The sequence below is a fragment of the Microtus oregoni genome, unplaced genomic scaffold, assembly GCF_018167655.1.
Source record: "Microtus oregoni isolate MIOR12 unplaced genomic scaffold, Mior012 000023F_ref0000262, whole genome shotgun sequence".
Classification (NCBI taxonomy): Eukaryota; Metazoa; Chordata; class Mammalia; order Rodentia; family Cricetidae; genus Microtus; species Microtus oregoni.
This window is the reverse complement of record NW_024543082.1, coordinates 30,425,186-30,437,917: the sequence shown is the minus strand read 5'-3', so window position 1 is coordinate 30,437,917 and position 12,732 is coordinate 30,425,186. Positions and strand designations below refer to the sequence as shown.

The following is a 12,732-nucleotide window of genomic DNA, read 5'->3' as shown; positions in this document are numbered from 1 at the left end:
TTATAAGAATTCACTACCATGCCAGGCTCAGGACTGTTGGTGATGGTGAATGTGTGTGTGTGTGTGTGTGTGTGTGTGCGCGCGCGCGCGCGCGTGCGCGCACGTGTGTGTGTGTGTGGGGGGTGTATGTTCTCATGTGCATGCATGAGAACACCAGAAGATGTCATGTCCCATTAACTATATCATTCTCTACCTTTTTCCCTGGAGGGAATGTCTTTCAGCGAACTGGAGCTATGTGGACAGGCAGCAAGTCCCAGTGATCCTCCTGTCCTACCCTACAACATGAGGATTATATTACTGGTATATGCACCCATGCCAAGATATTTATGTGGGTGCTGTGGAATCAAACTCAGGTTCTCATGCATGCACAGCAAATGCTTTTACTGATCTATGTACCCACTACTCATGTCTCCACTTGAACTCTCTCTCTCTCCTGTCATCTCAGATTGGCTCTTCGTGTTGATTTACCCTAATTTCTGTTATTGTTGATTTGAAACAGGATCTTGTTCTATAAACCAGGCTGGGCTTTGACTCACAGCCTCATTCTCCTGCCGCAGCCAGGCTCTACGTTTTTAGAAAAGAATATTCTTGGCTTTCATGGTAGCTTCTTCACAGATCCTTTGGCTTCATGGTTCCTTGCTCCGACCTTGACTCCTCATGCAGCACAAGCTCAAAGATGTAGCCGGGGTATCTGGAGTTGACAGCCTTGACTACGCTACCAGATGCCTCCCCTCCTTTCTTCTGATTCTCTGATTATGCTTCAACTCCATGACAGAGGCACTGTGAGCATTAATTAAGATGACACATAGGCAAGTGTTTTGTAAACTATGAAGTTTTATATCAATATAAATAGAAGGTGACATTTTTTTAATCTAGCAGCCAATTAGCTTTCTTGGCACTGTTGGTCTACGGCAATTAGAACACTCAGTCAGGCACGTTCAAGTTCAGGGAGGCTCTGACGCATGGAGGGAAAATGCTTTGAGATATGGTTACATAAAAACACTGCATAAGATGAAATGATGGGGGTCCTGACTTTCCCTTCTGCCTGTGTATTGGGAGTCAGCACAACCATACCGCTAAGTGTGTTGAACATATTTCAGAACTGCTTAGCCTCAGCCACGATCAATAATGAACAGATTGATCAGCTGAATCAGTTGTTGAGCAGTATTTCCCCCTAAAAACTATCCAGACATACGCAACAAAATAAGATGAAAGGACATGATTATTTTTAAAAAGAAATATACTAGAAAGTATTTCTCCTACTATCACTCAAATCCACATGCATTGGCACACGTGTGGACATGTGGCTACATATATGAACACACACAGCGTGCATGTGTGCATCTTCATATATAATTAGATATTCAGGGTTTCGAAAAATAGCCTGGAACAAGATGCTTTTATCATTTGCAGTAGTATTATAGGAATCGAGTGGATCAAACCCTATTTCCCAAGAAAATCAAAAGTGTGTGTGTGTGTGTGTGTGTGTGTGTGAGAGAGAGAGAGAGAGAGAGAGAGAGAGAGAGAGTTTGTATGAGTGAATCTGTGTATGTCTTAATGTTTGTGGATCTGTCTGTCTGTCTCTGTGTATATGTATTTCTGTCTGTATGTCTCTCTGTGTGCCTTTGTATATCTGTGTGTCTACATGTGTTTGTGTGTATAATTGTATGTATGCCTGTGTGTTTGTATGCATGTGTCTATGTTTGTGTTTATGTGTGTACATGTTTGTTCATGTGTGTGCGCAGGTACGTGTGTGTGTGTGTGTGTGTGTGTGTAAAGAGCAGAGGATAACCTTGGTTATCTTCCCTCAGGTGATATCCACATTGTTTTCTTTTGAGAAAGGTTCTCTTACCATCCTGGATCTAGACAAGCAGGCTACTGTGATTGGCCAGTAAATATGAGGTATCTCCTTATCTCCACCTCCCCTGTTTGAGAATAACTAGCAAGTGTCACCACCTAATTGTTTATTTCTCTGAGAATTTCTACCATGTGTTTAGATTATACTTGCCCCTTCCCCCACTCCTGCTGATTCACCACTAGTCCCTGAACACCCAACTCTGTCCCGTCCCCTTTTCAAAATTACCCATCAGCTCCAATTTGTGCTGCCCATATATTCTTTTTTTATTGCTTTTCATTGAGCTCTACATGTTTCTCTGCTCCCCTCTCTGCCTCTCCTCTCCCCCATTCAACCCTCCCCCAAGGTCCCCATGCTCCCAATTTTCTCAGGACCTCTTGTCTTTTTCTACTTTCTACTTCCCATGTAGATTAGATCTATGTAAGTCTCTCTTAGTGTCCTCAGTGTTCTTGAATGTGTGGTCTTCCACCGGACCATGGTGAACTCACCAGAGGCTACAATCTTAAAGCAAGCTCTCTCGGCAGCTATCAATTGCCAGTAGCTAGTGGTGGGATGGGCATTTGGTCAGGCTTGAATTTGCTTATTGGCATGATCTCAGAATATTATTCTTTGGGGCCTAAGATATTCGGAGTGGATTTACGGCAATTAACAGGATCAACAACAGCACATCAATTTATGCTGTTCCAGCAAGCTTTAAGACAAAAGTTAATTATTCAATTGTACCTTGTAGTGATATTTCATTTGTATTTTAATAAATAAAACTTGCCTGAAGATCAGAGAATAAAACAGCCACACTGATCAGCCTTACAGACCAGGCAGTGGTGACATACACCTTTAATCCCAGTAGCCACACTAGTTTGCCATAGAAACCAGGTGGTAGTGGTGCACGCCTTTAATCCCAGTAGTAGAAAGAAATATAAGATGGGAGGAGACAAGCTTCAGACACAGTCTCATTCTGAGATTCCTGGAGGCAGGATCTCCATTTCAGACTGAGGTAGAGGTAAGAGCCAGTGATGGCTGTTTTACTTTTCTGATCTTCAAGTTGAACCCCAATATGTCTCTGGGTTTTTATTAATCAAACTACAGTCCCTTGCTTAAATTTATGTCTTCCAAATTTAGTATCAAAATATTTGCATCAATTTATATCTAAATGGTCATGTTTCCATCAGGTGCTCTTAAAGGAACAAATAAATCTAAATAGCACACCAATGGGAAGGGCAGAACAAGTTCATTTATTGTATCCTTCATTGTAACCATTCATTAGGATTTAACTACAGAATGGGTAATTTGTAGCTAGCTACATTTTAAGGTGTATTAAATATTTTCAAATATAGCTTAGAGATTTCTGGGGAATCTGCGCACATGCAAGGAGATCACAAAAAGAAAGCTTCTTTCATTACAATGCAGAGATATTACCTGCCTGTGTCTCTGTGTGGGCATTCGCATTGCTGCTATCTGTCACAGGGTAGTGGAGGAGACCCTGGGGCCTCAGCATCAACTATGACCGGGCACTGGAGCACAGCAATGATCACCAAGGGTTTCCCACTATGCACCAAAAGTTTTGTTTCTGGTTCTCATTTGGTTTTATTTGATTGCTTGATGGGAAAAAAATGGCCAGAGACCTAAGCAGCATGAGAGGACAGTTATCTACAAGGAAAGCACTGTGACCTGTGGGAGTTCAAGCCACTAGCTGCTTTGCTCATAAAATTCCAACCGTTTTCTGCTAGAATAGCTCCCTAAAATGCTAGCCAGGCAGACTCTGTTGGAGGAGAGAGGTGGGAGGCTGTCAACTCCTAGAATCACAGCTGATGATGTCACAAATAACAAAACCCAAGTCCCAGTGCCTTTGAGTTTGTGTGATAGTAGTAATTTGATATTTTGATGTTGTGCAATGAATTGTGTTAATATTCAAAAGAGCCTCTAATCTCAGCAAGCCAGACATCTGCAAATGCTGATCCAATCAGGAGATGGCGTGTGGGTGAAACACTCATCCAAGGGTGTGATGTATCTTAAGAGAGCGAACTGAAAACACTCAGTGATGTGGCACCCATATCTCCATGGCAACACACACTTATACCACTGCAGAGGTTTAATTTTCTGCACAGTCATGCACACGCTCAGGTGCTTTATGGCTTATGTGTTCTGTCTTTTGTGCTTGTCTGATGACGGCCTCTCCTGCAGGGAAAAGCCCCTCAAAGGAAAGCTCATGTTTCAGTCAAAATCACATCACTGCTCAGGGAAGGGGGCCCAGCACGGCTCAGATGCTTCCTAAGTGAGGAAGGATTGCGCGATCCCAGAAGAGGGCCTTCTCTCATTTAGTGCCACTCTGTTTTATTGAGGATTTGTAATTATTTAAAAAAAAAATAAAATGGGAGCAGGGAAGTATTTATCTTAATTAAGGGAGCCATTTGAGGATTGGCAAGAGACTGGACTCTAGAGGGGTTCCCAGGTGTCCAAGGAGATGTCCCCAGCTTGTTCCTTGAGCAACTGAGGAGAGGGAGCCCGAACTGGCCCTATCCTATAGCCACACTGATGAATATCTTACATATCACCATAGAACCTTCATCTGGCGATGGATGGAGATAGAGACAGAGACTCACATTGGAGCACTGGACTGAGCTCCCAACTCTACCCAGATTCTGAGATGGTCCCATCCCAAGAGCTGGTCTCATTGCAAAGCCAGACTCAGAAAGGAGCTGTGTGGGACAGGTTGGGGGCGGGGTTACCTTTCACGGTCACGTGGACACTCTGGCTCGTGGAGAGCTGTGGCTGTACCAGCACATTACAGGTGTACTCCCCCTCGTCCACTTCTTTCTGGACATCTGAGAGTTTCAGAGTCCCGTTGTTCTCAAATGCCACCTGGCGGTGGTTGAAAGGAAGCAGATTAGCGTTCTTGTACCACTTGATGGAGTAATAAGGGTAGCCAATCACGCGGCAGTGGATGTATGTGTCCCGCCCTGCTATTGCAGTGATGTTTTTCATCGGTCTGATGCTTGCAGGCCCTGGAGAGACACAAGGAAACTCTTGAAAATAATTTAAGGGCACATGTCATGGAAGGAAATGGGTACACCTTTCCTTTGGTGAAAACCAATTATTTTTATGTAAGCACACTTTTTTTTTTTTGTCTCAGTTTCTTGGCATTTGGCATTTTCTACTAAAAAGTTTTTTTTTTCCTTTTACAATTCTCAAAATGAGTCAATGAATGCTAAAATCTTTTCATCAGCTACTTCTATGAAAATATTTTGAATTACAAGATAAAAGACAGTTTAACTAATAAAAGGTAACTAGTCTACACTTCACGGCCAGCTCTTCTGGTGAGAACGCTAACAGCTATCGATCGACTCTGTCAGGTGGATCATGAAGATGGAGGTTATGCCGCTGCGCTATGGATGTGAGTTAGGTACTGTGGATGGAAGGCTTACCATGGATGTCATGAGACAGGAGAAAAGGAAAGAGGAAAGGGCATGCAGAGCATAAACCAGAAAAGGAAAGATCAAGTGGATAGGTGGAAGAGGACAGAAAGTAGACAAGCTGACTACAGAGACCAAAATGCCATTTTCAACACCGGCCGACCAGCGCCATTCCTGAGGAGGGGGCAGGGAGAAGGAGGGACGGCTCCTCCATCCGCATTGCAAGGCTCAGCCTGGAGCATGCAGCACCCATCCCCGCTACAATGAGTCGTGTGTGTTTGTTCGAGGAGCTGATTTGACAAGCACCTCTTACGTTTATTCGAGCCTGGTACAGGACGACTCCGGCCGAGTTGTTGGCGGTGCAGCGGTAGACGCCCCCGTCCCGGACCTGGGAGCTGGAGATGTTCAGGTAGCTGACCACATTCCCCTCAGATGTGATCATTTGGCTGATGCGGTGGCCGCTGCCCTTGAGGATGGGGTCATCATCCAGGGTCCAAGTGACCGTGGGCAAGGGCGTTCCCTTCACATTGCACACGAGGGACACTGGCTCTGCAGGGCTCACCACTTTCTCGCTAAAGGCAGAAATGATTTTGGGAGTTCCGTCTGCAGGGAGACAAAACAAGAAAGGAAGTGGCGCATACATATGGCAAACTGCTACCAAGTAAATTGTTTACTGCTTGGGAGAAAGCTGAGTGGTTGGTCAGTACCTTCCCAATGGGCCCTGCTCTAGGGAAACATCAGCTTCCACAGGACCTGTGTACATGTACTAGCGTACATGCAGTGTACCGAATACCTGCACGTGTGTATCTCTAAAACACTTTCTTCCATGTGGTTCCCTTTATACTTTTGTCTTTAGCATTTCTGTGTTCTGTCTCAAAATCAGGACACAATTCTATATTCCTTTATGATTTAAAATTATACATTCAAGTTTAAAATGTATATCAAAACATTGTTGAGTTCCTTACTCACTTGAAGATACACTTATTCACATGGCTGTTGCTAGTTGTTGACAATATTTCCTTTACCTGTTGAATATCCTGTATCCTTGTAAAGTTCAATTGACAAACCATGGGTAGACACATCTCGAGATCACATGCTCCACAGTGGGGCTTCAAAACCAGAAGGGAGGAATCCTCCAGCTTGGCTCTCTTTCCAAGCTTGTGCAGCTTTTAGTCCTTCAACCTCTTATGTTTACATTGTAAATCAACTTATTATAAGATCCCCACTTTTCCATATCAATTTTAAATTCATTAGATAGATAGAAGATAGATAGATGATAGATAGATAGATAGATGATGCGGGGGTGGGGGGGGATAAGGTCTCACTATGTAGCCAAGGCAGTCCAAAACCCATGATCTTCCTGCCTCAGCCTCCCAAGTGCTGGTTTATCTTAGGTGTTCATTCTTTATAGACTTTATGTTTTGCTTTAAATCACCAAATATATTTCAATTAATGGACTGACATTCCTTGTCCACTAATCCTAACACATTGGGTATTAGTCCTGGACGATGAAAGCACTTTGCTTTCCTTCTAGTTCAGCACCACTGGACTGAGAGGTGTCCTTAAAAACATATTGAGTTGATTCAGCCATGATACTGTCCCTGTCCCTTCCTCCCAGCGACGTTTGTTCTGGAGTCTTCTCACTTTTCTACATGTCTTTTTCTATTGTTTGCTTTTGTTTGTCAACTGGTGTTGCTTTCTTTTTAACGTCTCTAGTGGTTTTAAGCTTTAGAATTTGATTCCCATCCACATGGCAGTATATGGGTTTACCAAGTTTTCTAAGGCGGCTTATGTAATGATTTGGGGGTTTTACTCTGATATTTTTCCTTCTTGTGCACTCTGCCCCACTCCTCCATGTGTGGGTGCCTAGTCCCTTTTAGCTCTGTAGGCTTTGGCACTTTGCTTTCCTTCTAGTTCAGCACCACTGGACTGAGAGGTGTCCTTAAAAAAATATTGAGTTGATTCAGCCATGATACTGTCCCTGTCCCTTCCTCCCAGCGACGTTTGTTCTGGAGTCTTCTCACTTTTCTACATGCTGTTTGCCCATCCTAAGTGCCATTTTCATGGACACAAAAGCTGGCTTTATAGTTGCTACTTCTTCACTCCTAGAATGTGAACCGCTTATCTCTTATTTTTGTTGTGTTTCCTGGTTATTCTGGTTCAACAACAAACCCACCATTACAGGTTCAAGGATTTCAGCCTCCTGGCGAAGGCTCCATTCACTGTCATGGGGAGTCCACTGTATGCTGAGATTATTATAACTTTATCTTAATCTACTTCTTACAGTGGGGACCATGGGAGGTCCCAAGAGAATGCTGTCAAGCGCTCTCAGGTTCTAGATATGCATTCTTTCTTTCGTGACATTAGCACTATCGCCTTTTCAAAAAGAGGAAAGTGAAATGAATCCTCTCATCCTCAAAGGAAACTGACACAAGATAAATAAGTTGGGGAGAGTTCTCTGAGCCCCACACCCACCTTCTATCAGAGTGACTGCCTTTGTGAAGATGAAGGCAGACATTATTTTCCCAGTGGAACCCGAGAGTCTTTGTAATCTGCTTAGCTGTCACTCTGATAACGGGAACCCTTTTGATATCATTGTGGATGATCAATATGCTCCTTTAGGTTTTCTTAGTTACTTGAGACAGTTACCAAGGTAACAGGTCCTGGACAGATAATCTCTTCTTTTTCCTTATCAGAGAAGCTAAAAATAGTGACTTTGGGAGGACCGGGGTGCATCCTGACTGGCAGTTCCAACTCCAAGCAAATTGATTACGTTTTGCTCTTAATTATTATGTGTGAAGTGTGTCAGGCATTTAACACAAGGGCTGTGCCTTCAAGTCATTTCACCTCTGCATCATAAACCTCACTGTCAGCAGTGGTGCTTGGATCATCATTGCTAAGCTTGCTGATTCCTACAAAGTAGCTAAGGTTAAAGGCACAATAATGGAACCCTTCTCTCAGCATCAGACAGATTTAAACTTACTCACATGTGATAATGGGTTTTACTTATTCTATCCTTGGGCTATAGAAAAATAATTTCATCACTTTCACCAGTTGATAATGAATGGATTTTAAATGAGAGCTAACGACACAATTCCCATCAAGACACACAAGTACATAGACAGGAGCCATTTCAATTATGAGGTGATAAATATATACCATGCTTAAATGTCACCTGTCACAGCTCCATTCCCTGGATGATGGATGAGCTTGAAGAACTCAGTAACCAATTAAGAAAAGCAAACAGAGCCCATGTTATTCTACCCCAAGGCAATTCCTCACAACTAAATCTGGGGACATATTGACCAGGCTACAGACAATGCCACCAACCAGAGGTCACATTTTCAAACAAACATCCTACTGAAATTGAGGTTATTACTGACATTAACTTTTTCTCAAGTGTGGGATAGTCCTGTCCATGCTTCACAGCTCAGGGAAGATTTGTCTGTATCTGGAAATGTCTCTCTCTCTCTCTCTCTCTCTCTCTCTCTCTCTCTCTCTCTGTGTGTGTGTGTGTGTGTGTGGTCACAACTTGGAGGAGGAACTGTTGGAATCAAAAGTGTTGAGGCCAGAAATGCCCCTAAACACTACACAATGTACTGATCAGGTAGACTCTAAACAAACATGCTATTTATGCATCCCTCAGGCCCCAAACAAGGTGTTACTAAAACCATGCATCTGAAGGATAACAAATTGGACAACAGTTGACCCAAGGCTCTAGTTTCAAATGTTGATCTTTCGGCAAGTAACTTCAAACACTGAGTGGGAAGCATTCATCTTCCAGGTCATGCTTCTCATTCAACACTGTGCCATCTCCCTTATCAGAGCACTGTCTCTCCCTTGCTTGATCTAGTGAGCTCAGAGTTAATAGAAGTAAAGAAAGGTAGTGTGGCTGGTCTTCCCCTACGAGTGGTGTTGCATGACCCTCTCCCCACCCCACGCTCCACTGGCTTCTGTTTGGGGTGCACCCTCCAATGGTGCCCACTGACCTTCAAGGACCACCTGGACATAGTCTTGAGCAGACAGCTTGTCGTTGCGCACAAAGCACTGGTAGGCACCCCCGTCACTCTTGACCATGTGATCCATTATAAGGTTTGCGTGGTTCAGCCCTGTGATCCTCACGTTTTTCCCAGGATTGAGGATTTCGCCATTTCGGTACCAGGAGAGTTCCTGGTCCTCATTTCCTGTCACGCTGCAGGACAAAGAGACCTGGCTGCCCACGCTGCTTTTAACCTTCCTGGGACTGATGGTGGCTTTCAGAGGCTCTGGGGAGTAGGAGAGGAAGAAAGAAAGAATAAAACATCACTGGGTATTGACTACTTAATAACACTCTGGGCTTTGGCTGAGACCAAGGTGTAACTGCCAGGTACTTCATCAGTTATTTGGGGGTGCCCATGTAGTGTTACTTTGGGGACCACATGAGCGTTATTTGGGGCACCACTCTGTTTGGATAGTCCTTTATATTTTTAATGGTCCTCTTTTTTCATATATACCAAGTAGCACAGCATTGGTTACACTTCTTCCTCAAAGCACATGAGATCGTTTTGATCCACGCATACTAAGAAATGCAATATGCTACTTACCCACAGGTTCATGAGTATGAAAATATAAACCCTGCTGGCTTTGTTCCAAGGGAACACTGATGGTGTTGCCTTAGTCCACTCCCACATTTGGGCCAGAAGAAGAAATAGTTACTTATAGAGTTGATATCTTTTAACCAAATTCACTGGAAATACGATTAGAGCCAATAAGCTTCATCTACCAGTCCCTAGTATTTCCAACGTTCACTCTTTTAGAGTACAAATCTTCAGCTATCAGAGTGTGTGGATTGACCAAGCCAGCAGAATGAGTGTTACAGCCAGAGTGACAAAACTGATGTTCAGAAAGGACCAGGAAATCCTCAGGTGGCAAGGATGGCTAGATCCGGGTCCAGAGAGCAGAAAGGGGGTTTCAGAGTGCACGGAGCACAGGTAAGGCAGTGTCTGTTTCAGTCTGGATACAGCAGAAATTCTTGGAAGTATAAAGGTGGGAGGCAAACTGCAAATAGGTTTATAAAGGGGCCTCAAGATTCTAAAACAATTTTAATGTGTATGGATATTTTACTTGCATGTATGTCAGTGTATCACATGCAAACATAGTGTCCGTGAGGTCAGACAAGGGTGCTAGATCCCCTGGAACCGGAATTACTGACGGTTGTGAGCTGTCATGTGTACTTGGAATCGAGCCCAGGGCTTTGGAAAGACTTGCTAGTGCCCATAACTGTTGAGCTATTGCCCTAACCCCATGGAATAATGTAGTCCCAGATATTCAGGAGGCCATGGAAATATGATCACAAATTTAAGGCTAGCCTGATCAATTTAGTGAAATCCTGCCTCAAAAAAACAATATTTAATAGCAAGTTTGGGAGCACAGTTCACTGGAAAAAGCCTGTGTTCAAACTCCAGTACTACAAACAAATAAAGAACTATTGAAGACGGTTAACTAAGTAGATGGCACCATCAAATATCTTCAGAGAAGATTTGAGGATTCGCATGATGGTGGACATTGGGTGGAGGAAGGCAGTCACCAAGGAGACATTAAAAAGCCTCCTAGAGGAACAGACGGCAGCTGAGAAGAATCAGTATCCATGACGTGACCTAGCTTAGACAATGAAATGAAGCCTTGAGAAGACACAAGCCTAGAAGTTTTTCCACAGGAACGAGAGGGGAAGATGTTCCTAAGAAGGAGGTCTGTTTGGGAAGCAGAGTTTGTGGTGACTCCATTCTGGCCTTGTTCAACTTTCTGTTGAAATGCCAAGCACCTTGCATAAAGCTTATGTTGCTATCTGTCACCTAAGAAGAAGTCAGCTCTACTTATGGACCTGGAACCTAATAGAATGCCTGTTCTTCCATCAAGAGCAAAGGGTCAGGAGGGAAGATGTGATATTCTGCAGGTTGAATGAGACTTCCAGAGGAAGAAGAGCATGGTGAGAAGGTCCAAAGGACTTCTCTGGATGTGGCACAGGATTGCAATTATAAAAGCCAACCTATTAGGAACCTATAATTTTCCACTGACACCTTTGAAAAAGTAGCCAGTGGTAAACGTCTTAAGAGAGAGAAAGCGAGATAATGCTGGGAGTCAGCGTGATGGCAGGAGGGGAGCATGTCTGGGGATGATGCTTTAGGCTGCAGGAAGGAAGGCGGGAGGTTTGTACACACCAGAGATAGGAGAATGAGTCCACTAGAGAGAGCAGCACAAGCAGGGTCACTTGCATGCTGACACAAAGGGATCTAACAATCTGAAGGATTTTAGATTCATCAGGATATATTAAAGCAAAAAAATAGAACGCATGTCCAGAGTCTCAATGAGACACGCTGCACTCTACCCTAAGATATAAGGTTACTTCAGGAACAACAGAGGACCACATTACCATGGGAGCATTTGGAGTCTATGGTCCAACCTCTGGTGGCTGTCTGATACTGAATTGGTTCATGTAGGTGAGACTTAGCTCTTTAACCAGGAAAAGACAGCTGTGGGGGACACTCTTCCATGGCCAGCCAGCCTTAGACTGAGCTTGAGGACTCTGGAAGCATAGCCGGTTCTAGGTATCACATCATTCAAGTCTCTGATTTAAACATATACACAGTTACTATGATGGCATGTGGGCTGCATACGTCGATTCCACACTTTGGTGCTGGGTTGAACAAAAAACATGATAACATACACTAACACGGTACCTCTATTTTAAGGGTGAGAACCTTGAGGCTCTCTCTGCTTAGCTCAATTTATCCAGTTCAAAAATACATTTTAAAGTTAATGTGGTTTTGTTGCACCCTTCTGGGCATGTGAAGTTTGGTCAGTTCACTTTGTTTTGGTCTCCAGATTAGTAAATTTGAGGATGTTTCCAAACTAGATCAGAGTACACTCCACAGCTACACTTCCTTGCTTCCCAAGAAGCCATCAGCATCCCCTTTGCATTTCTCAAGGCCATGGCCAGGGCAAGTGAAGAGGGATCCTGGAGAAGATGGAAAAACGTTCTCTACAAGATTGTACATGGCCAATGAGGTAAGGCTGCTTGCTGCCAAGGTTCACCATCAGAGTTTGAGCTCTGGGACCCAAAGGATGGAAGTAGAGGACCAGTTCTTACAGGCTATCTTCTGACATCTACATAGGAGTGACAGCACATGAGTACCCACCCAGCACACACAAAATAAATAAATGTAGAAAGAAAGAAACTGTCTATTGTCTGTCTGATTTAGAAACTGCATTTCTGCAGATAGTAGCCCTCTTGAGAAATCCAACTTTTAGAAAGAGGCTAGGACAAACCATTTGCCTGCCTTCAATCACTGAGCTAACAACCCATACCCTCCCTTGACTGTTCTCAGAATTGGCCATTGTGAACGACGGCTAGATGGTATTTTCTTGGGAAGGCAGCCATCCTGTGGCCCCATAAAATCTTCAAGGCGTGGCCATTGGACAATTCTGAGT

The 12,732-nt window shown here is 43.7% G+C and overlaps 1 protein-coding gene across 1 annotated transcript in view; it reads right to left on the bottom strand.

The window, feature by feature from the left end:
• Dscam (DS cell adhesion molecule) overlaps positions 1 to 12,732 on the bottom strand; it is a gene marked incomplete at its 5' end in the record, with an annotated part of 553,946 nt that overhangs the window by 231,651 nt on the left and 309,563 nt on the right. The window contains 3 exons of the mRNA XM_041673080.1: positions 4,582 to 4,857; positions 5,572 to 5,868; positions 9,255 to 9,530. Coding sequence (XP_041529014.1) covers positions 4,582 to 4,857; positions 5,572 to 5,868; positions 9,255 to 9,530 — 849 coding nt within the window. The remainder of the gene's footprint in view (positions 1 to 4,581; positions 4,858 to 5,571; positions 5,869 to 9,254; positions 9,531 to 12,732) is intronic.